Source organism: Hemitrygon akajei, chromosome 31, assembly GCF_048418815.1.
Source record: "Hemitrygon akajei chromosome 31, sHemAka1.3, whole genome shotgun sequence".
Classification (NCBI taxonomy): Eukaryota; Metazoa; Chordata; class Chondrichthyes; order Myliobatiformes; family Dasyatidae; genus Hemitrygon; species Hemitrygon akajei.
Window position 1 is genome coordinate 14,150,766 of NC_133154.1, and position 26,411 is coordinate 14,177,176.

The 26,411-nt window shown below is 42.1% G+C and overlaps 2 protein-coding genes across 3 annotated transcripts in view; one reads left to right on the plus strand and one right to left on the minus strand.

Moving 5' to 3' along the window:
* Positions 1 to 14,946, minus strand: part of zc3h7bb (zinc finger CCCH-type containing 7Bb) — a 92,700-nt gene extending 77,754 nt beyond the window's left edge. The window contains exons 1-3 of the mRNA XM_073033462.1: positions 14,734 to 14,946; positions 5,854 to 5,955; positions 1,104 to 1,143 (exon numbers count right to left, since the gene is read on the minus strand). Of these exons, the coding sequence (XP_072889563.1) occupies positions 1,104 to 1,143; positions 5,854 to 5,921 (108 nt within the window). The 5' untranslated portion in view covers positions 5,922 to 5,955; positions 14,734 to 14,946. The remainder of the gene's footprint in view (positions 1 to 1,103; positions 1,144 to 5,853; positions 5,956 to 14,733) is intronic.
* Positions 14,947 to 17,658: 2,712 nt separating this feature from the next.
* The window catches only part of rangap1b (Ran GTPase activating protein 1b), a 49,313-nt gene continuing 40,560 nt past the window's right edge, over positions 17,659 to 26,411 (plus strand). The window contains exon 1 of one of the 2 annotated variants that reach the window (XM_073033840.1): positions 17,659 to 17,763. The gene's annotated coding sequence lies outside the window, so the exon portion shown is untranslated. Of the gene's footprint in view, positions 17,764 to 17,898; positions 17,975 to 26,411 lie in introns of those variants that run through there. The other variant, XM_073033841.1, reaches the window with a different exon arrangement.

Genomic DNA, 26,411 nt, shown 5'->3' on the forward strand with positions numbered 1-26,411 from the left:
AGAAAACATTTCTTTGCAATTGGGTAAGTTTAAGCAAGGACAGAAAAGCTCCTTCAACCAGCCTTTTCATGCTCTAAGTTCAATGAGATTCAGATTGGAACCAAGGACCTTTCACCATCCTGTGAGTGCCTAATTGAGCACAAGGTTGAAGCCACACATTGAGTTGTGAATCTAGGTATTAAGTATGCATACTCAGTTAGTACGCTACTGCTAAAGGACTGTCCAGAGCAACACTGAGGATGAAAAGTGGGTGGTACATTTGCAATTACAGTGGGGATTGTAGCTCACATTTTTCCATTGTGGCATCTTCCGTGGCCTGTTCTAAAAACGCTCATGGACCTGGTTTTCCCTGAGACAGCCACAAGTTCAGCACTTTCATTCTGTACAACAAGGAAGACCGGCAACTAAAACACTAGAATGATGGCAATTGTATGACCGGACAGATGCAGTGTGGTGCCTATATTTGTATGATTTAGAGAGCAACGTTCCTTCTAACGTCCTGACGAAGGGTCTCGGCCCGAAACGTCGACAGCACTTCTCCCTATAGATGCTGCCTGGCCTGCTGTGTTCCACCAGCATTTTGTGTGTGTGTTGTCGTTCCTTCTAATTTTTTTTTTAAACAGCTGCGCTGAACAACCACTGCTCTGAGCAGGAAATTATTACACAGCCTGAAAACTGCACAGCACCGTAAAAACATTACGGAAAAGAAAATTCCAGCTGCATGACAACAAAGGCCATGTGCACGGGAGCATTTCCGTTATTGCCCGGCTGCCCATCCGTGCTGCTTAGAGGGAACCACGCAAGAAAGCAACTCATTGACCTCAGAGGAACCATCCACTGCCTCTAAGGTAAAGTTCCATGAACAAACTGAAGTTGTGTCATAACTGCTGGGTAACCTTAATAGGCTTCAAGATGAAAGGCTTTACGCGCTACACTCCACATCCAATTTTAGGATGGAACCATAATGAAACACACCCAGATTACAAGACGGTGGGGACTGTGCTCTTCCTGCTGAGGCAGAAGTGTGGCTTCCACTAACTTGATGGTTCAACAAACGATTTGAAAAGCAAATAGTAATAAAGTACAGGAAGAAATGCGCATACCTCATATTCATCCTGACTCCCAGGATAAGGTAATGGCGATCTGGTGGGGGAAGCAGAAATATTCATTATCATACGTGAGATTTCTTAGTAACAGTGTACTACATCTTGATATACAATCAGTCGGAACAAGAAATACCGGAGTACTTTTACCGGAGCTGCTGTTTTAGGTGATGACTGTTGGTCGATATATCAATGTAATTGGAAAATGATTCTCAGGATGAACAAGTGATATGTGACTCACTTTCAAAGTCAAAGTAAAATTCATTATTAAAGTGTGCTTATATTACCATACACTATCTTGAGATTCATTTTCTTGCAGGCATTTACAGGAAGATAAAGAAATACAACAGTATTTATGAAAAGCAATACAGTATACTAGAGAGAGCGGAAGATTGTAGGACATCGGAACAGCAAGTTGCTGGTCTCTGCTCTTGTTACAGGAGCAAACCCTCACTGGAGAGAGAGAGAGAGAGAGAGAGAGACAGAGCCTGTCTGAGATACTTGAAGTGTTGGGTTATGGACTGTAGTTTAGACGGACTCTGAATCAAGGTCCCTGAGGGGCATTTGCTGCTGCTTGCATGGTGGGGGGGGAGGGGGGTCAGTGCGTTTGCTGGTTCAAGTGGAGGGGTGACGCTTTCGTTGCTGCTTCTGTAAAGGGGGGAGCGGGGGGGGGGTTTAGGACTTCGGTGTTCTATCATTCTATGGGGTCTTTTTTTTTCTGTGGTTGCCTGTGAAGAGTAAGAATTTCAGGTTGTACGCAGTACACATTCTCTGATACTAAAGGAATCCAAATCTAAATCTAAACTAAACAAAGACTGACAACCAACCAAGGTGAAAAGTAAGATAAATTGTGCAAGTTTTTAAAAATAATGCAGAAAGCATGAGTTGTAGCATCCTTGGAAAATGAGTCTGTAGCTTGTGGAATTGGTTCAGAGTTGCAGCAAGTGAAGTTATCCATACCGGTTTAGGAGCCTATGGTCGCAGGGTGAATGTGAAGGCAACCTACCCCCTTGAACCAAGAGTCTAAAGGGGTTACAGCAGCAAAAGAAACACAAATTCACAAAGCATTAAAAGTAGCAACACATGTCAGTATAAATGCAAAGAACTGGGCTTTGATGCCATCAGTAGTGCTTGAGGCAAACTCCATGTATTACAGAAATGCGAGGAGGAAGAAAGATATGAAAGGATATATTGATTGATTATGTCAAAAAGTGTAGCTCATTTCTGTGATGTAACTACTTTTTATGTATGTGTATGTAATCTCTGTGGCGCCACACTTAAAACTTTTGCTTTTTGTATAATAAAAATGATGGTAGAGATGAGAGGTTACTAGTGAATATCCGTAGCTTGAGTTGATGTGTTTGATGTTGTGGTGTTCTGCAAACTTGGCAATTAACTTGCAGACGTTCCATCACCAGTCAAGGTGTGCTGGTATTTCTCTCTGGGAGTGCTCATGTTTCAATGGGTCCCTGTTCGCTTGCCTCGCTCCTGATTGGCTAGCTCTTTAGTTGATCTTTGAGTTTTATTGGCTCGCGTTTCTTTGGCTCTTAGGGGTTCGCAGTTGACGTCTACGAACCACAGAGAGAAGAACTCCACTTTAGCTGAGGCACCGCAGAGGTTCTGGCGCAGGCAAACGTGAAGCAGGCGTATTAATTTTTAGAAGCATGGTTCTCTTCTGACAACTCTGTAAACAAACATATCAAAATAGACGCCATCCATGAACCCCATAAGATCCAAATAAAAACGCGAGCCAATAGAATTCAAAGATCAACTGAAGGGTAGCCAATCAGGACCAAGGCAAGTGATCGGGGGGCCTATATAAACACAAGCACTCCTAGAGAGAAACACCAACAAGAATGCACCGAGGACGTCGCTCAACTGGTGATGAAACATTTGCAAACAAATTGCCAAAATGAGAGGATACAAATACAGACCATCCCTGTATTATGAACAGATTCCATTTTTATAGATGACTGTAAATCGATTCTGTCCATTAGTCAGAAAGTACACAAAATCACCTGATATGATAACTATTCCTCCAAGGAGTTGTAATTTATTTAGTTTGTTATTGTCACATGTACTGTGGCATAGTTAAAAATTTTGTTTTGCATGCCTGCCATCTATACAGATCATTTCATTGCATCAGTATATTGAGATAGCACGAGGCAAAATGCAGAATATAGCATTAAAGTTATAAAGCGCAGTGCACTCTGACAATAAGAGCCCTACTTATCATACATGAGGCCTGTTCAATAATCTCGTAACAGTGGGACAGAAGCTGTTCTTGAGCCTGGTGGCCTTTACTTTGAGACTTTTGTATCTTCTACCTGATGGAAGGGGGGAAGAACAGAGAACGTCCAGGGTGGGAGGGGTCTTCATTTATGCTAGCTGCTTTACTGGGGCAGCAGGAAGCATAGACAGCCCACGGAGGGAAGGCTGATTTTTATGATGTTCTGAGAATTCTTGGAGAGAGAGCAGCTGCCTTACTAAGTTGCGATGCAAATGCAGAGGATACTTTGTATAAATTTCGGGAAAAGTCAACAGGAACCCACCCCATGAGGAAGTGGAGGCACTGGTACACTTTCTCGGTCATGGTGTCTACAAGGTTGGACCAGGACAGGCTACTGCTGAGGTTTACTGCAAGGAACTTGAAGCGCTTCACCATTTCCATCTCGGCGCCGTCAACGTAAACGGAAACACGCACACCATCCCACTTCCAAGCCAATGTTTTGTTTTACTGACATGGAAGAATTGTGTTGATAAAAGTTGTGTTGATAAAAGCTAATTTACTAGAACATTAATTTATTGTCTTCCCCTGCCTAGCTACAGTGGTACAGAATCAGAATGTCCCAATGCTCAATGGCTGGTATCAACGGGCTTAAAGTATTAGTGAATGTGACACACAGTATTGATGCACATGTATCAACAGAAGGAATTGCTTGTCAGATTCCAAAGCAACTCTCTAAACTTTTACCAGTGACAATACCGACAGCCTGTGTTGTTCAGAGACAATGGTGTCTGATTACTGCCCAGTGCACAGGCTTCTCCCAAAAGTGGTTCTCACTTTTATTTAATATTAAGGGAGTTTGCTTGTACAGGAGAGGAGTCCATAAGTCAGGGGGTGAAAGGAGGGGGCCCTTATCAACACCATTCTTTCATCACTGAAAACTACATAGACTTGTGGTCTCCCTCTTAGAAAACGCTTGGGTAATGTATTAAAATATGAATGGATACATGAGTAGATGTAGAAGAGGCCAATCACAGTCATTGTAAACCTACAATTGTCACTAATAAATGTAACACAGGAGAAACTTTGCATGGTTAACATGTGAAGCTTCCTAAGTTACAATGGGGTTTCTGGAAAGGGTATCTATGTTCTGAAGATAAATCTGGATAAATACAGTACAGTGTAAAATTCTTAGGCACCCTAGATTGTTTTATATGGTTTCAGATGGTATGGCCTCCACAGAGCCTTGATCTCAACATCATCGAGGCTGTCGGGGATTACCTGGAGAGGCAGAAGCGAACGAGACCGCCGAAGTTTGCAGAAGAGCTGTGGCAAATTCCCAAGATGCTTGCAACGACCTAACAGTCGACTTTCTTATAAAACTGCACGACAGCGTAGCTAAGAGAACTGATGCAGTGTTAAAGGCAAAGGGTGGTCACATCAAATATTCATTTGACTTAGATTTTTGCTCTTTATAGTAATTCTATTGATATTTAGAAATTTTCATTGCATTATTTTTGAAAGCACCTTTGTTTTACACACTTTTTTTTTACAGGTGTTTAAGACTTTTAGAAAAAGGGTACAAAAGTTAAACAGGGACAGACAGAATGGGTGTGGACACAAGTGATGGAAGTGTTAATATTAGAATGAGGAACGGGGGCAGGCCACATAGTCCTTTAAAGCTGCTCCATCATTCACTGGCAATCAACACCTCAGGGATGTGTGCTTAATCCACTGCGATACTCTCTCTACACCCATGACTGTGTCGCTAGGTACGGCTCAAATGCCGTGATAAATCTGATGACAATCCAACTATACCGGACCGAATTTCGGATGGTGACAAGAGGGCGTACAGGAGCAAGATACATCAGCTAATTGAGTGGTGTTGTGGCAACAACCTTGCACTCAATGCAAGACCAAAGAACTGATTGTGGACTTCAGAAAGGGCAACACAAGGGAACACACAACAGTCCTCACAGAGGGATCAGAAGTGGAAAGAGTGAGCCATTTCAATATCTCTGAGGATCTATCAAGGGCCCAACATATCAATACAAAGAAGGCACGGCAGTGGCTATATTCCATTAGGAGCTTGAACAGATTTGGTATGTCACCAAAGGCACTCACAAATTTCTACAGATGTACTGTGGAGAGCACTGTAATTGATTGCATCACCTGGAGTCCCTACTGAAATCAACGGGGTGCAAAACTATGCAAACTTGCACCCTAGCCTTACTTTAGCACATTTGCCGTCCAGCAAAGGTGGTAGGATAAGATCGCCCTAGCCAAGTTGTTTTTTTTTGCCCAACAAACACAGGTACTGAGACCAAAGGAGGGTCCCTCCAGAGTTCCAAATGAAATCAACTCAGTCATTATAGAGTAAAAACGGAATCTGGGACCTTCTGTCATGAACTGTCATGTCAGATGCCCATTCTCTCTGTAGTTTACGTGACTACGGAATCTCCAAGATAAAAGGCTACATTTTCCCCTTAAGAAAACGCAGAAGGATAGCATTGCATTTCTTACTGAATAAATTGTAATCCTTTCTGAATATCCTCCTTGCGTTTCCGTGTACCTGGAGAGGTACTCGACATGTCAACAACAGCAAGTGTTGGTATCAGTTGGTGCCTGTGAAGAAAAAGAATCAGTTATTCACTCAGGAGGACAGTGGATTTAAAACCTAACCACACAGGAAGAAGCACAGAAATCACTTTAGGGTTCCACTGGTGACCGTCCCGCACTTTTCCTATAGATCAACGACTGAATTGCTGTTGCTTCCTGCACCATGCTGAACTCATCGACTTCATCCACTTTGCCTCCACCTTCCACCCTGCCCTCAAATTTACCTGGTCCATTTCCGACACCGCCCTTCCCTTTCTCGACCTTACTGTCTCTATCTCTGGAGACAGCTTATCCGCCGATGTCTACTATAAAAACACAGACTCTCACAGCTACCTGGACTATACCTCACCCCGCCCTGTTACTTGTAAAAACACCATCCCCTTCTCTCAATTCCTCTGTCTCTGCCACATCTGCTCTCAGGATGAGGCCTTTCATTCTAGAATGAAGGAGGTGTCCTCCTTTTTCAAAGAAAGGGGCTTCCCTTCCTCCACCGTCAACACTGCCCTCAACAGCATCTCTTCCATTTCACGCATGTTTGCTCTTACCCCATCCTCCCGCCACCCTACCAGGGATAGGGTTCCTCTTGTCCTCACCTACCACCCCACCAGCCTCCACGTCCAGCACAGAATTCTCCAAAGCTTCCGCCACCTCCAACGGGATCCCACCACCAAGTACATCTCCCCCCCCCCACCACTTTCTGCAGGGATCACTCCCTAAGCAACCCCCTTGTCCATTCGTCCCTCCCCACTGATCTCCCTGCTGGCACGTAACCTTACAAGCGGACCAAGCACTACACCTGCCCCTACACCTCCTCCCTTACTACCATTCAAGGCCCTTAAACAGTCCTTCCAGGTGCGGCAACACGCACGTTTTACATCTACTCCTCAGCTCCCCCACCTTTCAAATCTACTCCTCAGCTCTTTTCTCCAGTCCTGCCGAAGGGTTTCAGCCCGAAATGTCGACTGCGCTCTTTTCCTAGATACTGCCTGGCCTGCTGAGTTCCTCCAGCATTTTGTGCATGTTGCTCAGATTTTCAGCATCCGCAGATTTTCTCCTGTTTGACTTTAGGGTGCGTTATCTTTATTTTAAATATGGGAGAGGGAGTCGACCACTTTGTAGATAACCTGTTCAATCATTTTTACATCTAAAATTTACAGGATGTGGGTGCTGGATGCCCTTGAGAAGGCAGTATCCTTTCCAAACTGCTCTCATATCCACGTCAGGAAAGGATGACATCAATTGAAGGGCCAAATCTTTCTTTCACATGCTGGAATAATCCTATCAAGAAGATGGTTCTCACTTCAACAGCCTCTCAAAAAGAAAGTAGCACACTGGGGATTTTTACAGTGTGAGCTCAATGCCTTCATATTGGGCTTCAGGTGTCTTATTCTGATGGGCGGCAGGGTGGAGTTACGTCTCTACCAAAGGAGGTGTGTGCCACTAGCCAAGCAGGTCACCCTTGGGCAAGGTGTAGCACCTGTTTAGCCTCCCCACCCCTGATCAAGTCACGTGAAGCCATGGGAGCTGGTGGGTGGACGGTCATATGAGCAGCCGTTGCTATCACAAGTCCTGGTTATGCAACCATTGACACCAGGCAATCTCTGAAGGTTATTGATAATGGCTGGGGTCACCCATCTTGTAAAGACACTGCCCAGAAGGCAATGGCAAACCACTTCTGTAGAAAAATTTGCCAAGAACAATCATGGTCATGGGAAGACGATGATTGCCTGTGTCATACGACATGGCACACAATGAATAAAAGAATCTTACTCTGAGAGAACAGTATAACCAAGTAATCTAAACCAACAATAACTGTAAAGTCCATTATGCAGTACATATAATGGAACGGAAAAGATGGGAAGCAGCATGCAATCAGTGTCAGACACATTTTTTAAAATAATGTACAATTGAAGGCAATAAGGAATTCTATCATTTTCAGATCTATGTACCTCAATTCCAAAACAGTAAAAATACCTCACAATAAAGAATAGTTTGTAACTCAGCAGGAAAAAGATCTAAGCTAGTGGATCAGAGATCTTAATGGAAAATTTCAGAGAAAGACAGTGTTTAGTATTGCCACTAGACAGCCAGCAATGGTAGGCTTTTGTAAATCTTTATGTACAATTGACCTCTTCTTCCAGATTTGGGCAGTGCCTGAAAATAGCACAGATTACACTCAAGGAAAAACATTAGAGATTGGACAAAAAGATGCAGGATAGACCCACTCCCCCTGGAGCAGGGGTTCCCAACCGTTTTTATGCCGCAGTCTTACCATTTACTGAGGAGTCCATGAACCTCAGGTAGAGAACCTCTGCCCTAGAGGGAGAAGTTTAAAGTGACTAAGTATATGCAGTGACACAATACCTCACTTGAAACATGTGTGCACCTGTATAGCGTGTTAAGACTTGCAAAAACAAAAGTAGGCAAGTCAAATCCTGGCAAATCAACAGACAATCTGCTGAAGGATCTCAGCGGGTTGAGAAGGATCCGAGCAAGGAAAGGGAAGTGTCAACGTTTCGGGTTGAAACCCTGCATCAGGACCTGCAACCTGCGAAACAAACATCACGAGTGCTGCTCTACGATTTCAACCCGCCAACAATTTCTTTCTTCCCACAGATGCTGCTGAGCCCACTGGGTTCCTCCAGAATTTAGCACAACAGGAGCCATTTAAAAAACAACAAGTCTCGTCGGATGTGAGTCATATTGTGGGGTAGCAAGTGAGAGAGCGAGATCTTTGCCGAGCAGCAGCTCTTTAAAAACAGCATGGGGAAAGGCTTCGGGAGTTAAACGAGAGAAAAATTCCGGAGCTGGGAGTCCCTAAGGCAGTCCTACGTCTTAGTGTGATAGGGAAATTTCATGGTGATTTTCATGATCAGCAGCAAAAATTATCCATAAGATACATCTAGAAATATTCAGGAAGCAAAATCCTTGTCGTCCAGTACTTTTGTCCGGCTTTATTTTGTGCTCTGATTGTGTTTTTGCTCCTTATAAATCTTTTAGTTATTTGTTGCTGTATAGTATATTCTGTCCTAGCCTCTGACCTGCCACAATTGGAGGGCAACTTTTCACCCAGAGGGTAGTGCTACCCAAATGGAATACCAGGTGTTGCCCCTTCCCCCTGAGGATGACCTCACCTTGGCACCAGAGGAGGCCGTGGACCAACATGTCAGAATGGGAATCAAAATGTTTGGCCACTGGGAAGTTCTGTTTGCGACAGATGGAGCAGAGGTGCTCGACGAAGCGGTCTCCCAGTTTGTGACAGGGTCTCACCAATGTAGAGGAGGCTGCATCTTTCACTCACCTCTATCAGGTCACCCCTCAAACTCCTTTGCTCCACTGAATAAAGTCGCAGTCTATGCAACCTCTCAGGCTTGCAAGTCCAAGTGACATCACGGTAAATCTTTTCTGCCCTCTTCCTAGTTCAAGTCTTACCTAAAACAGGGTGATCAAAACTGTACACGCCACTCCAAGTGTAGCTCCAGCAACATCCTCTACAACTGCACCATTTTTATTGTGTGCCATACTCTGCCAGAGCCTTGGCGACCTCTTTTTTTTTCCAGGTGGTTGTCTTGGAGGAAAGATTCTGTGAGTGGTCCCCCACGTCCCTCTCACAGCGCAGCTTTTTTTTAACGAGGCCAAGTTGCGAGCTCGACACTCAACCCGGCACGGATGGAACTGCAACATAACTCCTATATTAATCACATTTTTTCATTCACCCCCGCCCCAGATTCTACTACTCACTGATATGCAAGTGGTAATTTAGAATGGCCAATTAACCTACCAGCCGCATGTCTTTAGCTACAACTATTTGCACTCATAAGAAACCCCTTCAGTCAGGGGGAGAAAAGGCTAACTCCACACCGACAGCAGCCGAGGTCAGGATTGAACCTGGGTCTCTGGCACCGCTGAGCAGCGCTTTTATCAGCTAAATCACTATACCGTTCCAGGTCTTCAGGTGCTGATGAATTCGTCCTAGAGTCTGGAAAGAAGTTGCTCACGAAATCCTCGACGCATTGGTTTTAGCTTTGCAAAATCCTCTTAATGTGCAAAGGCACCAAAAGGCAGAAAAATAGAAGTGATTCATTTACTCAAAAAGGGGCGCAGAAAGCGGTTAACAATTTCCACCTTGGGGAAATCGTCAGAAACTGTTAGATTTCAGGTATGTTAAAAAATAAGTTGCAGCAGGGTTTCTCAAAGGAACATTACATTTGAGCAGTTTATTAGAGTTGTTTTAAGTCCTACTGCGTGCTGTAGATAATAGGAAACAAATGGATATACTAAGGGTTTCAGAAGGTGCTTATTAAGGTATTAAAGGTTATTGTGGAAGCTAAAAGCTCAATAATGTATGAAGCCAAGACTAGTTCCGGTGAAGAGTCGTGGTCCAAACTATTCATTTCCCTCCATAGATACTGCCTGACACGCTGAGTTAACAGAGAGCAGTACAGCACAGGAACAGGCCATTCAGCCCACAATGTTGTGCTGAACCAGCTAAAAAGCTAATCAAAAACACCTGAACACTAATCCCTCCTACCTACACCATGCCTATATCCCTCCATCTCCCTCACATCCATGTGCCTATCCAAACGTCTGTTAGAAGCCTCTAATGCATTTGCCTCCACCACCATACCAGGCAACGTATTCCAGGCATCCACAACTCTCTGAGTAAAAAAGTTATTCCTCACATCACTCTTTTTTTTTAATAACACTGTTAGAGAGGAAGACTCACCCTAGTCCCCCCCAATACCCCTCCCATAACCTCTTAAGTACCTGACAACCCTCCCGTCTGTGACCCCGTCCAGCCCCTAAACCCCTGATCCATGTAATCCTCTCAACTCAACCTCCCTTTCCTCCTTCAGTTACCCAGGTCCCCAAGCTCTGGAACTCCTTACCTACGCCTCCCCATCTCCCTCACTGCACCAAACCTTTGGCTAAGGTCCCTTTGGCTCTGATCTAAGGAGTTTGCAGTGAAAATGTCCACAGCCACTAGGAATGTTGAAGGTGCAGACAGGCAACAGCCCGGTCCACACGACCTTGTGTCTCTCCCTGATGATCTGGCTGGAATTGTAAGTAAACCCAAAGACCACGGGGAGAGTTCACTGTCGGCTTACTGTTTGAAACCGCCGGCTACAACAAACCGGTGGTCTTGATTCAGAGCCTGGCCTCACATCACTCTTGAACCTACCCCCCCCCCCTCACCTTCAATGTGTGCCATCTGGAATAAGACATTTCATCCCTGGAAAGCAGATACTCTCTTTCCATTCTATCTATGCCTCTCATAATCTTGTAAACCTCTATCAGATCTCCCCTCAGCCTCCGACACTCCAGAGAAAACAACCCAAGTTTATCCAGCCTCTCGTGACAGCACATGCCCTCTAAACCAGGCAGCACCCTGGTAAACCACTTTTGCACCCTCTCCAAAGCTTCAGCCACCTTCCTACAGTGGGGTGACCAGAACTGAACACAATACTCCAGATGTGGCCTGACCACAGCTTTCGGTGGGTATTTGCTCCGGAACGCCAGCATCTGCAGAATTTTGTGTTGGTCACATGGTCCGTTCTGGTAGGAGTTTGTTTTTTTTTGAAAACCATATCTAAATGGTTAAATATCTAAATGTGTTATTGTCATTTAAAAAAAAATCCGATAGGTATATGGACAGGAAAGGAATGGAGGGTTATGGGCTGAGTGCAGGTCGGTGGGACTAGGTGAGAGTAAGCGTTCGGCACGGACTAGAAGGGCCGCACACACGCCTTTCAACCAGCGCACAAAGGAAATTAATGGGCGCACAAAAGGTTAATTACTTAAAATAATGTAGTAATTAATGATCATACTTATTGAAAATAATCTTTTAGCTAACTTGACTTTTATAAATAGCCTTTGTGTTAATTTAGAAGAAAGGTTTCCTGAAGATGAGGTACAAGAATGGTCAGCTTTTGATTTCTCCGCAACAGCAGATTGTGACTTCACATTTGGCGATGAACAAGTTAATGCCTTATGTCTAAAATATCATGATTTTCTAGCTGAAAATACTGTAATAGTTAGACAGTTTAATGATTTCAAATTTTCCGCACAAGAAAAAATTAAATTCAAACTGATTTCAAACTTTGCTCAAATGTCGGCATTTGTACTTCAAAATGAACAGTTTTGTGACCTTGCACAGTTGACGGACACTGGGGGAACCTTTCTTGCGTCTAGCGCGGACGGTGAGCGAGGTTTTGGCCTAATGACTCAACTCAAAAACAAGCTGAGAAACCGTTTAGGTGAATGTCATTAGGATATGTTAATGAGAATCAAAATGGATGTTCTATTAGTCTAGATAGAGTTTACAAAGAATGGGTAAATGCCAAAGACAGGACAGAGAAAAAAATAACTGAGTGACTTAAATATGCGTGTTCTTTTGTTGTTATTCCGCGCAGTCTTATGTCAAGTATTTTGTCAACCTACATAAACTGTGCCATGTGTGCATTCAGTGCGCACATACTTTTGTCACAGGAAAACAATTTGCACAACATAAGATTTTTGCGCACACTGACCACCAAAAATTAGAGGGAACATTGCTGAGAAGTCCTGACAAAGTGGACATGAAGAGGATGTTTTACCTAGAGTGAGTTTCCTCCGGTGATCCAGTTTCCTCCCACAGTCCAAAGACATACCAATTGGTAGGTTAATTAGTCACTGTAAATTGTTCTGTGACTAGGCTAGGGTTAAAATCGAGGGGGGGGGGTTGCTGAGCAGTGCAGCTCAAAGGGCCAATTCATGCTGTATCTCAACAATAAAACTGGGATGGCAGGGGAGAAGTACTGGTTACAAATTAGGATAGCCAGTTTAAAACAGAAATGAGATGGCTTCTTTTCTCTTCAAGAGTTGCAAATACTACCATTAAATATCCTTAGGACAGATACTTGATGAAGCCAAAAAGGTGAAACATTAAAAGGAATGCAGATCCAATGTAAAGTCAGGTCAATCTTAACAAATGGTGGAGCAGGAACGAGACACCTGTTCCTTCTCTAATTTCTACATTTTGTATTCTTTCTCCACTGACTTTGCCCCTTGTCCTAACCCTATCCCAAGTATGACAGCATCTCAGCTGGAGGAGTGAATAATTGAATAACCACATCAAAGATGAACGTACACACGATTATACAATTGATTTGTAAAAGTAAGATTAAAATATAACCAAAATGGGGATGGGATTATAACTATTCTGAATGCCCCCACCCCAAGAATACTGCAAGAGTACAGGAGCAGGGAGGTTCTACTGCAGTTGTACAAGGCCTTGGTGAGACCGCACCTAGAATATTGTGTGCAGTTTTGGTCCCCTAATCTGAGGAAAGAGTACAGAGAAGGTTCACCAGATTGATTCCTGGGATGGCAGGACTTTCATATGAAGAAAGACTGGATCGTCTAGGCTTATACTCACTGGAATTTAGAAGATTGAGGGGGGATCTTATTGAAACGTATAAAATTCTAAAGGGATTGGACAGGCTAGATGCAGGAAGATTGTTTCCGATGTTGGGGAAGCCCAAAACGAGAGGTCACAGTTTAAGGATAAAGGGGAAGCCTTTTAGGACCGAGATGAGGAAAAACTTCTTCACACAGAGAGTGGTGAATCTGTGGAATTCTCTGCCACAGGAAACAGTTGAGGCCAGTTCATTGGCTATATTTAAGTGGAAGTTAGATATGACCCTTGTGGCTAAAGGGATCAGGGGGTATGGAGAGAAAGCAGGTACAGGGTTCTGAGTTGGATGATCAGCCATGATCATACTGAATGGCAGTGCAGGCTTGAAGGGCCAAAGGGCCTTCTCCTACTCCTGCACCTATTTTCTATGTTTCTAAGAGTAAGATTATGTTTCCAAGGGCTCATTCCAGCAATTTGAGGTGATACCAAATGACACTTCAGTACAGTATTAAACAAAGAGTAGAGGGTCAAATATTGTACCTTTTGCCTCCTCACTAAAGAACCTTTGATGCCAACTTAGTAACGTCCTGGGGCATCTTACCCAATGTCCTGGCCAATGGTTACCTCTCAACCCAGAGCAGTGGAACATGGTCTGGCATGTTGGTGCTCTTTGTGGGAGCTTGTTGTGTCTAACCTGGCAGCGTTACTTTAAAAAGTACTTCATTAAGCTGATAAACACTTTGAAATGTAAAAAGGCACTAAAGAAATACGCACATTTCTTCATTCTTTCCAGTAATTAAATTGCATTCATAAAACAAAATGATCGCAATAGATCTCTCAAAATCACTGTAACTATTTTAAAATTAGAAGCTTCAGAACACTGTCCAGCTCATGATCCCATTTAAAAGGTTGGAAGTTATGTTTCAGTGTGCGAAATGTAAGAATAGGGAGAACATTTATGCCAGTAACAATTATTTGGGACTTCAAAATAACTAAAATATTCTCTCCATGTTTAAATGAGGAAACTGTCTAAGTTATGATCGAGAGCTCATATGTGTAGCCACGTGCACTTTATCAATTGATCAAATTATTACATTAGCTTTACTCTCTGCCCGAAAATTAATATCTACGAAAGCATGCGAGGCCTACAATGCAAATTAAGGCCGCGGTATTGCGTAGCTCTCTCCCCGATTTCACAACAGTTCCCTGGCTGCACTGTAAACGGGTCCAGCGGTCGGGCCACATGATCGCAAGGCGCGTTAAGCGCGAGAGAAACCGAAACCTAACCCTGCGGTGGCTTAAAGTGGAGATTCTAGGAAATAAAAGCAGATATCCCCGACCAATTTAAAACGATCTCTTTGCCCACGTTGTATTTTCCCTCAAGTTACCTCTTCTCAATGGGATTTATTCCCGCCCTCTGGCCGCCTTCCTGCTTTCCGGATTGAAATCACTCATGCCTGGTCTTAGACCTTGAAGGTTTAACGTTGAAGTTTGTGCCTCACTGCCTCTCAGCACTCTCCACCCAGCGCTCCGCCTTCTGCTCACCGATTCAGAAGGAAGCAATACCTCCTACATCCCATGTTGAATTTAGTCCACCTCTCTCTCCCTCCAACGCTGAGATCACTGCCAAGTCTAACCAGAGCTTTTCAATACCATTCTTTAAATTTATCCCCAGCCAAGGCTAAGCAACTCCTATTTCTGGCAGCTTGGCTGCGAATTATATATTCACTGAAACAGCACATTTAATATAAATTTATTTGGATGTCACCCTGTTAAGCTCTTGCTCAATGACATCAAGACCAAGGAGATTTGAGGGGAGGGAAACCAGAGGTCCATGAGCCAGTTCTCATCGGCCGATGAGAGGTGGAGAAGGTTAGCAGCTTTAAATTCATGGGTGCTGGGCCCAGCACGTAAATGAAATCGCGATGAAAGCATGGCAGTGCCTCTACTTCCTTTGGAGTTTGCAGAGATTCGGCATGACATCTAAAACTTTGGCAAACTTCTATAGGTGAGTAGTGGAGAATATACTGACTGGCTGCATCATGGGCTGGTCCGGAAACGCCAATACCTTTGAAGAAAAATCCTACAAAATGTAGTAGATATATCGCAGTCCATCACGGGTAAAGTCCTCCCAACCATTGAGCACATTCACGTGAAACTCTGTCGTAGGCAAGTGCATCCATCATCAGAGATCTCCACCACCCAGGCCATGCTCTCTTCTCGCTGCTGCCATCGGGTAGAAGGTACAGGAGCCTCAGCACTCGCACCACCAGGTTCCAGAGTAGTTACTACCCCTCAACCATCAGGCTCTTGAACAAAAGGAGATAACTACACTCAAGAGAAAATCTGCAGATGCAGGAAATCCGAGTAACATGCACAAAATACTGGAGGAACTCAGCAGGCCGGGCAGGGGGATTTTGGCCCAAAACGTTGACTGTACTTTTTTCCATAGATGCTGCCTGGCCTGCTGAGTTCCTCCAGCATTTTATGTGTGTTAACTACACTCAACTTCACCTGTCTCATCTTTGAAATGTTCTCATAACCAAAGTCCTCACTTTCAAGGTCTCTTTATCTCATATTATTGTTATTTACTACTATTTATTTATATTTTCATGTGCACAGTTTGTTGTCTTCTACACACTGATTGATCTTTCATTGATTCTGTTATAGTTACCATTTGATAGATTTACTGAGTATGCTCACAAGAAAATGAATCTCAGTAAAGGGCGACATATATGCACTTTGATAATTAATTTACTTTGAATGAATAATCTCTTCTCAGGCTCCAGCTAGGTATGGATTTTAACTGACACTCCAATGATAAACTTTGCCATGTTCATCAGGCACGATTCCTGGTAAGGTTCATCCAGTGGTATATATACCACCCTCTAGCACCCCACCCCCCCCACCACCACCATCAATTGTAAACAAGGCGGGACAGCGGAAACCTGATTGGTTGAGGACTAACCAATCCGGAGGGACGGACGGCAGGCGTATATACCACTGGACGTGAATTTTTATCTTTCACCTCTTAATATTTTCTTCAAAACTGCCATGCAGCCTTTTTGCAGCATTGTTTGTATTTTATAATAATAAATAACAAGCTGATGAAATAAAACAGGGCGTGTAGCATCTTTGGTGTGGGAGATATAGTTGGTCTTTTGGCTTTATTTGTTCTTGTTGTGAATTAAATTCCTGAGTCGAGTCAGAATCCTAAACAGAAACTTGGACAAGTTCCTACTAAATCTATCCCTTCTCACTTTAAACCTATGCTCTCTAATTACTGATTCCTAAAAGTGAGGGCAAAAAAAAACTATGCACAATGTCCCCTTGTGATTTTAGACACCGCTATAAGAACACCCTTCGTTCTTCAACGAAAAAGCCCCGAGCTATTCAACCCTCACTTGGCGGTTACTTTATTAATCTTTGTGGGATTTGGTTTCTACAGCAAGACTATAAAATGATTACAACCACACTTTACAAACTTTTTTTAAATTTTTTATGAGTTTTTACAATGCAACAAAACAAAAGAAACAAAAAAGAGGTTTATACAGTGCAAAACAAACATATTAAAGTACAATTCATAACAATTAAGCAAAGCACCCATAGTAGAATCGTGTAAAGTTAGTTACCACCCCACCCTCCCACTACCCAACTCCAAGCTAACCTTACGATATATAAAAAAGTTAATCAGAACCATATCACCACAGAGCTGTATTTATAAAAAGGTATTTAGCCTACTACCTAACCTATAATACAAACTCATTTAGTACCTGAGATTATGTCCTGCAAAGTGAAGAGTGCTATATAAATGTACTTCTTACTTATGCATATAAATGTAACAGCTTTGGTCCAAAAACAGGCAATTACGGGCTCTGATAAATCCACTCCGTAGAGATGAATGAAGGAATGATTTCACACTTCGAGGGCGTGCAGGATTGTCAGACATGCTGTCTTTGAGATGAAGTACCCGTGGATGTCAAGCACCGATAAATAATCACGGAGAATGCAGTTATTGTACAGTATACAAGAATACCAATGCAGCTTGTCAGTTTGTTTCTGATGTTCAGTTACTTTTAACAGGGTCCCTGCAATGAGCCCCCAACGCCTGCAGATGGCGCAGTGGAGCACCTTGCCCCGGAGATCTGTCACCAACTCGCTCTGTGATGTAAAGGGTCGAGAAATCCCGCTCGCGCAATGTCCAACGGGAATTGTAGGCCAGTCTCATCACTCTAGCCTGAACCCCAAGGAACCTCATCTTAGAAGAACTACAACCCCCATAGTACCCGGCCTTCTGTACATGCGCAAGAAGAAACGGCGGAACTTACTAGATGCCGGTTTGAAAAGCGTTGACCGCCATTAAGTAAAAAAATAGGCGCGTGGAGCGGGCTGTCTTAAATTTGTTTAAAGTCGAAACGGTTTGTGGCAATTTTTGAACTTTTTTTTTGCATGTTTAATTCATTACGTTTTTATTTGAGTGGGATTGTTGATGAGGTCAATGTTAACTGTGATCCGAGAGTAGCACTTGGCGTTTTAATCGTCTTTTAATTTGCCAAAGGTGTCGGGTTTTGTGGTAAACAGGTGGAGGGCTGAGGAGGCGCAGTCTGAGTGGATTCGGGACGGAGATCGGTAGGTCTTTGGAAGCTGAGGTTGATGGAGGGGCGGGAATTGGTGTGTGGTTGTCGCCTTGATGTGCTCAACGTGTTCCCCAACGCTGAGATCATCCCCTGTATTCCAACAAGGCTCTCGGTTTCGTTTCTCATCGGATAGGTGAGGCCTGGAACAGTCACCCGGTACCGCACTAGAGTTATATCTGTGCTCATGAGTTCGGAGTGAGGTTGAGCCCGGTTGCCTACCGATTGGGAGGCAGACATGCTGACATTTGGGTTGGACGGGAATCCTGAAGGTTTCAGACTGAGAGCCAGTCAAGTCTGCTGTCCTGTATCACTTGTGGCCTTCCAGGCAAGTGATGACACGATGCTGTTGCCAGAGGCCTAGGAGAAGTTAGTTTCCTTGGTTGCTGCATGTGAAACAGGCAGGTGTGTAACAAGACGATTGTTTACCTGTAGTTTTCACATCTGAGTCAAAGATAGAAGGGTAACAAGTTTTGTATTTGGAGCAGGAAGCCCAAAATGTGTCTGAATTCAGCAGATCTTTAGATCGCTAAATTGCCCTTTAATATTTACAGAGGAAAGTATTAATTTAATATTTGTCTGAGAAATTGGGGCTCTGGTTATGAATTAGAGTGCTGATCTTTCAATTTTCATCTGAGTAGATAAAGCCGGCATGGATTTGTAAAGATGAGCCCTACCAGGTCTATTAAGGCAATATATGTACAATATATTAATTGTACATATACAATATGTACAAAACTAGCACATTGTATTTAATGTTTTCTGAAAGGTAAAAGAATGCAGATGGCTAAGAATGTAAAGTTAGGACAAGTGGGTTCTCAACAGGGTAAGAGAACCACCAGCAAATTTTAAAGGGTTAGGTAATAGGAAGCTGTCAAATAGATGTGATAACAAACCATTTCGTGCTCCCAAATGCGGCAAATTTGTACTTGTCATGAATATAAGAGCAAAAGTACAAGTGAAAGCATTGATTCTGGTGCATGGGAAAAGTATGAAGAGGGATAAATGTTAATAAACTATAGAAAGGGAGTAAGAAATTTGCAGGACATAGCGAGATAAATACTTGAAAGAAAAATCAGATCATAAGGAATTTGGATGCAGAAGATAGTGTAAATCTTAGAAAATTGTGATATAAATTATTAATCATAAGCAGTAGACCCGAACAATATAATGAACCAAGGAAAATGCACATTAACTCTGGATAGCAGTCACAAATTTCTATTGTAGCTAAGTATGAGGCTATACTACTGTATTGTAAAGGATGTAATGTTGAGGCTTTATAAAGCACTGGTGATGCCTCACTTGGAGGATTGTGAGCAGCTTTGGGCCCCCCTGTCTTAGGATGTGCTGACACTGCAGAGGGTTCAAAGGAGGTTTGAACGGCTTGACATATGATGAACATTTGATGGCTCTGGGCCTGTATTCACTATACTGTAATTCAGAAGAATGAGGGGTTACCTCATTGAAACCCATTGAATGTTGAAGGGCCGTGATAGAGTGGATGCGGAGAAAATGTTTCGTAGGGCGAGAGAGTCTAGGACCAGAGGATGCAGCCTCAGAATAGAAGGGCATCCTCTTAGAATGGAAATGAGGAAGAATTTCTTTAGCCAGAGAGTCTTTACAACAGGCAGCTGTGGAGGCTAGGTCTTTACGTACATTTAAGGCAGAGATTGATAGATTCTTGATTGGTCAGGGTATGAAGGGATATGGGGAGAAGGCAAGTGATTGGGACCTAGAGGGAAAATGGATCAACCATGATGAAATGGTGGAGCAGGCCTGATGGGCCAAATGGCCTAATTCTGCTCCTATATCTTATGGTCGTAATCATGCACATGCTGTCATATATTATGTTCAAATTGTGCCTGTGTAAAGTGCCATCCTCTTGTTTCCAATTTCCTGGATTTTTTGAACAGTCTGAGAACTTTTCGGTTGTCCAAATATCAAATTCTGCCAGTTTAGTAACTCCTCCTGTAAATTGAGAAATTGACTTTACTCTAATGTTGACAGAAACCAGGAAGTTATAATTTAACCAACGCCTCTTCTTCCTCAAGAGGCTGAAGAAATTTGGCATGTCCCCAGTGATCCTTAGCAACTTTTATTGATACACCATAGAAAGCATTCTATCTGGATGTATAACAGTATAGCAACTGCTCTGTGCATGAGAGCAAGAAACTGGTTTGTGGACACAGCTCAGCACATGACAGAAACCAGCCTCCCCTCCGTGGGTTCTTGTTGATTGCCTCAGTAAAGCAGCCAGCATGATCAAAACCCCACACACCCTGGACATTTGTTTTCTTCACTCTTCCATTGGACAGAAGGTGGGGAAAGCCAGTCTCAAGGACAGTTTTTGCCCAACTGTAATTTTGAAGCAGGTACCAGGAAAGTTGAAGGCAAAGCAGTGGATGTTGTCTACATAGACTTTAGCAAGGCATTTGACAAGGTCCCACATGGGAGGTTGGTAAAGAAGGTTCAGTCGCTCAGCATTCAAGATGAGGTAGTAAGTTGGATTAGACATTGGCTTTGTGGGAGAAGCCAGAGAGTGGTAGCAGATGATTGCCTCTAGGTGGAGGCCTGTGAGCAGTGGAGTGCTGGGTCCATTGTTGTTTGTCATCTATATCAATGATCCGGATAATGTGGATAACTAGTTCAGCAAGTTTGCAGATCATGGCTTGCAGTGGGAAGTGGACCAGCTGGAAAAATGGGCTGACAAATGACGGATAGAATTTAATGTCGACAAGTGTGAGATGTTGCACTTTGGAAGGACAAAACAGTGTAGGTCTTACACAGTGAGTGGTAGGGCACTGAGGAGTGTGGTAGAACAGAGGGATCTGGGGACACATCCATAATTCCTTGAAAGTGGTGTCACAGGTAGATGGGGTCGTAGAAAAAGCTTTTGGCACATTGGCCTTCATAAATCAAAGTATTAATTACAGGAGTTGGGATGTTATGTTGAAGTTGGATAAGACATTGGTGAGGCCTAATTTGGTGTATTGTGTGCAGTTTGGTCACCTACCTACAGGAAAGTTGTAAATAAGGTTGAAAATGTACAGAGAAAATTTACAAAGATGTTGCCATGTCTGGAGGACCTGAGTTATATGGAAAGATTGAATAGGTTAGGGCTTTATTCCTTGGAATGTAGAAGATTGAGGGGAGATTTGATAGAGGTATACAAAATTATGAGGGGTATAGATAGGGTAAATGCAAGCAGGCTTTTTCCACTGAGGTTGAATGAGACTACACCTAGAAGTCATGGGTTAAGGGTGAAAGGTGAAAAGTTTAAGGGGAACATAATGGGAAACTTCTTCACTTAGAGGGTCATGAGAGTGTGGAACAAAGTGCCAGGACAATTGGTGCACGTGAGCTCAATTTCAGCATTTGAGAGAAGTTTGGAGAGGTACATGGATGGTAGGGGTATGGCAAACTATGGTCCTGGTGAAGGTTGATGGAAGTAGGCAGTTTAAATAGTTCAGCATGGACTAGATGGGCTGAAAGGCCTGTTTCTATGCTGTGCTTTTCTGTGACAATCGAATGGTACATTAAGATGGACTCTTGACCTCACAATCTACCTCATTGTGATGTTGCACTTCATTGTTGACCTGAAGTGCACTTTCTCTGGTAGCTGTTACACTTGGTCTGCATTCTGTTGTTGTTTTACCTCAATGATTTGATATGTACGAACAGTATGAAAGACAAGCTTTTCACTGTATCTTGGTATAATAATAAACAATTCCAAATTGGTTACATTCAGACCTCACTTAACGGTACCCCTCATAGCACTAATTTGTTACAACACAGTTATTCAATTCTTTATTGAAATTTTTTTTAAAGTATTCTAAACAACACTTAAAACTTCTCGAGCAGCTACCATTATGGTAAACATTCAATCAGCCAATGAGAGTGTTTTACATACACTCTGAGCCACTCACAGCCAATCACGTAGTAGTCACGCTCTGCCTCCCCTGCATGTGTAAATGTTCTTGCTCCCTCGCCAGTGTATTCTATTTTTTCCCCTCCTATGAAGTTTGGAAAACGGCCTGCAACTTCCAGTGAGTATAGTACATCTAAGATGTCTAGGAAAAACATTAGCATGGATGTGAAACTGCAAGTGATACAGCGTTGGGAAGCTGGTGAGTGTCAGGTTGATGTTTGTGCCTCTTTGAAATTGGCTACATTGACGATCAAAACAACCATTGAAAAAACGCAGACAAGGTAAAAACTTCAACAACGACCTCAAGGTTATCATTAATGCAGGTGACTTGTTCAAGGAGCCATTTGCTTGAAAAAATAGGAAAATAGTTTAAATATATGGGTGGATGACCAAAACACAACAAAACATGCCCCTAAGCCATCTGCTAATAATGGAAAAAGCAAGAAGCATCTTCAATCATATTCAGGAAGAACCTAAGTTGGTATCATTCACAGCCAGCAGAGGTTGGTTTGATAGATTTATACAGCGCAGTGACCTCCATAGCATACATATTTTTGGTGAAGTGACTAGTGCAGACAGCAAGGCAGCCCAGGAAACACCAGAAAGAAACCTCGCCACAAAATTCCTCAGCACTAGTATCACCACAATCACACAAACCATGGATCAGTTCATCGATAATGACCCTGACTGGGAACGAAGCAATAAGGCAAAAATAGGTGTTCTCAACATGATTCCCTGCTACCAAGAACTGCTTCATGAAAGGAAACTTAAGAAAAGGCAGTCAAATTTCGATGCTTACTGGAAGAAGTTAAAGGAGAACCCACAGCCTAGTCCCTCCTCTAAGATGTAACCACCAGCTGCTTCCCTCCACTGCAGCTGCAATGTGTTGCTGCTCCACTGATGTACATGTTAGGCCTATTTGCATGTTTGTTACTCCACAAATTACTGTGTATACATAAAATAATATATCATGCATCAGGGGTTTGATTTTTAACAGACACACATGTCCATTTACGTAATATTGCAATGACCTCACATAGTGCTGATTTACATAGCGCTCCACCTCTGAGGAGCACATCCTCAGCATTAAGCAGGGTCTGAGTGTATTCCAGCTGTCTTTTGAAAAACTGTTGGTCTCTTTCTGAATCGTAAAAGTTTTCAGGTGAATTGATAAAGTGATTATGGATCTGAAGGATGAATTCTGACAGTCTGATGATTCATTTGAAAGGTCTGAGTTTGTGATAACATTTAAAAACTGTGCCACCACTGCATCTGAAGTAGTGAATTGTGGGATATTTATTCATATGTTTTCTGGAAGGCCATAAGATTATAAAATACCAGAGCAGAATTAGGCCATTCAGTCCATCAAGTCTACTCCACATTTCATCTTGACTGTTTTTTATTCTAACCTGATTCTCCTACCTTTTTACCATAATCCCCTAAACCCCTGACTAATCAAGAACCTTTCATTCTCTGCCTTGAATAAATCCGGTGATTTAGCCTCCACAGCTGTCCATGGCAAAGAATCTCACAGATTCACCATCCTCTGATTGAAGTAATTCCTCACCAGCTCTGTGAATTGACACCAAAATATTTATCTGTTGAGCAAATTGGAATGGTTGGAGCAAGTTTTCGGATCGGTAGGATGAATGGAATTCAATGAAGTGAGGTGATCCCCTTTAAGCCAAAAAAGAACAGATTTGGAAAGAAGGTCCAAAGATACTTGAGGCTCCACATACATGGGCATACATATTGTCAGAAAGACACATCTACCTATTTTCAAAGAGCTTAAAGGGTACTTAGTAATAGGGAAGGAGATTAGAATTTGAGGAAGTTGTACCAAGGTACCAGCATGGACATGGTGCCGAAATAGATGGCTCTGTCCTTCATGATTCTTTGTTCTGTTTATAATCCACCTTATTGTCTTTATTTAGAATGTTACTCATTATCTGTGGTTTTGCCAGCTTTGCATACTGTTAATCAAGCTCCCAGAAGCTTCCTGAAAATAGTTATACCCATTCAAAATTCCAGTTGTTTGTCCCCACACTTGCAATTCTTTTTTCTCCCTGAATCTCTCACGTTTTCACTGTCTCCAATATAAGTGATTTTTCATCCAGTTCTATTGTATGTTTTTAAAATAGTGACATTGACAAAATAATGTAATCAATATTGCACTTGCTGCATGCTGGACCATGAAAGCATAGTTCAACAAACCGTTTTGTAGTCATCGTAAGTGTGCTACAGAAAGGAAGGTTTTTTTTAAAGCAAGCAGGTGTTGTATGCTGTAGGCTTCTTGCAGATATGAGCAAATGTTTTCATTTGTATAAAGATGGAAATACTCAACAGGTCAAGCAACTTCTTTGGAAACCTAAATGACAACTGTGGTGATGCCACCACTGACTGTCAGAGGGGTATGAAAGCTTGTTACTTCGAAGTTCAAAGTAAATTTATGTCCCCATTTATAACCCTGAGATTCATTTTCTCGTGGGCCCACTCAGTAAATTCAAGAAACAATATAATCAATGAATGACCACACCAAACAGGATGGGCAACTAACCAATGTGCAAAAGACAACAAGCTGCAAATACAAAAAAGAAAAATAATAACTTAAAAGTAATAATTATTGAAAACATGAGATGAAGAATCCTTAAAAGTGAGTCAAGGATTGGTTGTGGGAACATTTCAGTGATGGGATGAGTGAAGTTATCCCCTGAGATTCAAGACCTTTCCTTGGAACAGATGTTAAATGTGGCTGTTTGTTTCTAGCACCATAGTGCTGAGAGTTGTTCCTCATTGACTATCAAGCATTTTTTTTACAATCACATTCTAATTCATAGGAAAAGGGAAAAAGTTGATGAGCGTTTTCATTCCCTTGATTTTCTTTACTCTGTAGGAATGTGATTAAATGTTATTTCTATCATAGTTGTTTGCCAATTGATGACTATTTACTGTTAAGATTACCATTTAGTCTGAGGCTAATTGTGTAAATAATTGTTGGAGACTGAATCTATATTTGTAAATGACTTTGAGGAAACTTTGTCTTAATATTCACATTTCTTATCTGTTGCTGAATAAAATTAGTATAATATTGAAGATTGAGTTAACACACTTTTTATTTACTTACAAGATATAAATTGTCCACATCTAATACTTGTCTCTAATAGCCCTTGTGAATGTGATACTGGTAACAACTAAGTGACTAGCTTAGTTATTTCGTATCCATATTGATCCATATTGATCTACATTTGGAGTTGCCCATTTAAAGCCAGTAGATTCTTTTCCACAAAAAATGCAAATATGGTGTATTCTAGTTAATTGGACCATCAGTTGATCAGTGCTGCCATTTAAAGAACAAAAACTAATTGAGGAAATGGCCAGGATTCCCTTGGGTTTTTTTGGGACACTGTGGTGCTTAATTAGGACGTGGAACTGTTGCCAAAGTTTCCACCTATGGTGTCAGTTCTGTGCATTTGCATGGCCATTGGACACTACAGTGTGCTTTGAACAGGTTTTAAATAATGTCAGTGTCTATGTTTGTGTGCAAAAGGCAGTGATTTTTGTCACTGATAGAAATAAGTAGTAAGACAATTCAAAACTGTTTTGCTCACTGAGATTTCAAGCATTCAGTCTTAGAGATGCCTAAAATGGCTGGGAGTGAAAATGAAACGAATTCACTGCAACAAGTTTAGAAATACAAGAATTTGAAGATCTTGACTGTCACAGTGAAAATGAAGATTTACAGGATGCAGTTGTCGAAATCAGACTCCAGTTTAATATCATTGGTTTATGTCGTGAAATTTATTGTTTTGCGGCAGCAGTACATTGCAATACATAATTATAATGTGTGTATATATAAAAAGAGAAGATTAAATTATTGTATGAAGGCAGTCCGTTGTCAACACTAGGTGTCCACTGATTTTATCCAGTCAAAAAATATGCAACATAAACTGGATGAATTCCTCCGTTGATAACAATTAGGAGTTAATGCAATTTTATAATGTAGTAGCATATGTGGTGCTCTAATTTGTTCTGTATTTCATTTAAATGCATCATTTGTTACTCAGTTAAATGGTAGCTTGTCTTTTTTTATATACCTTTTTAATTATTTCCAAGAAACTTTGGCTAATTGAGGCATCAGCTTAAATGGGCCAAAATGTATTGGTCCCGATGTATCCCAATTCACAGGAATCCACTGTAATTGCTTCATGGTGAACATTACTGATGCTTGCTGTTAAAAAGAAATCCAGATGTCTGAATTAGTTGAATTGAAATATAATCTTGTTTCTTGGATAATTAGTTCAGGTTTCTGATCGCTTGTGCAATGATTTTAATTTAGGCTACTGTCCTGTGAAAGATAAAGCAAATAATACTTAGAATTTAGACGTGTTTTTGTTATACTATTAACATTTAAAAGGGAGTGCTGATGGGGAGTATAACATACTGTGTCTCATGTTTTTACTCTCAGACCTCAATGGGTAAGCAAAGCCACTGATCATCTGAATTC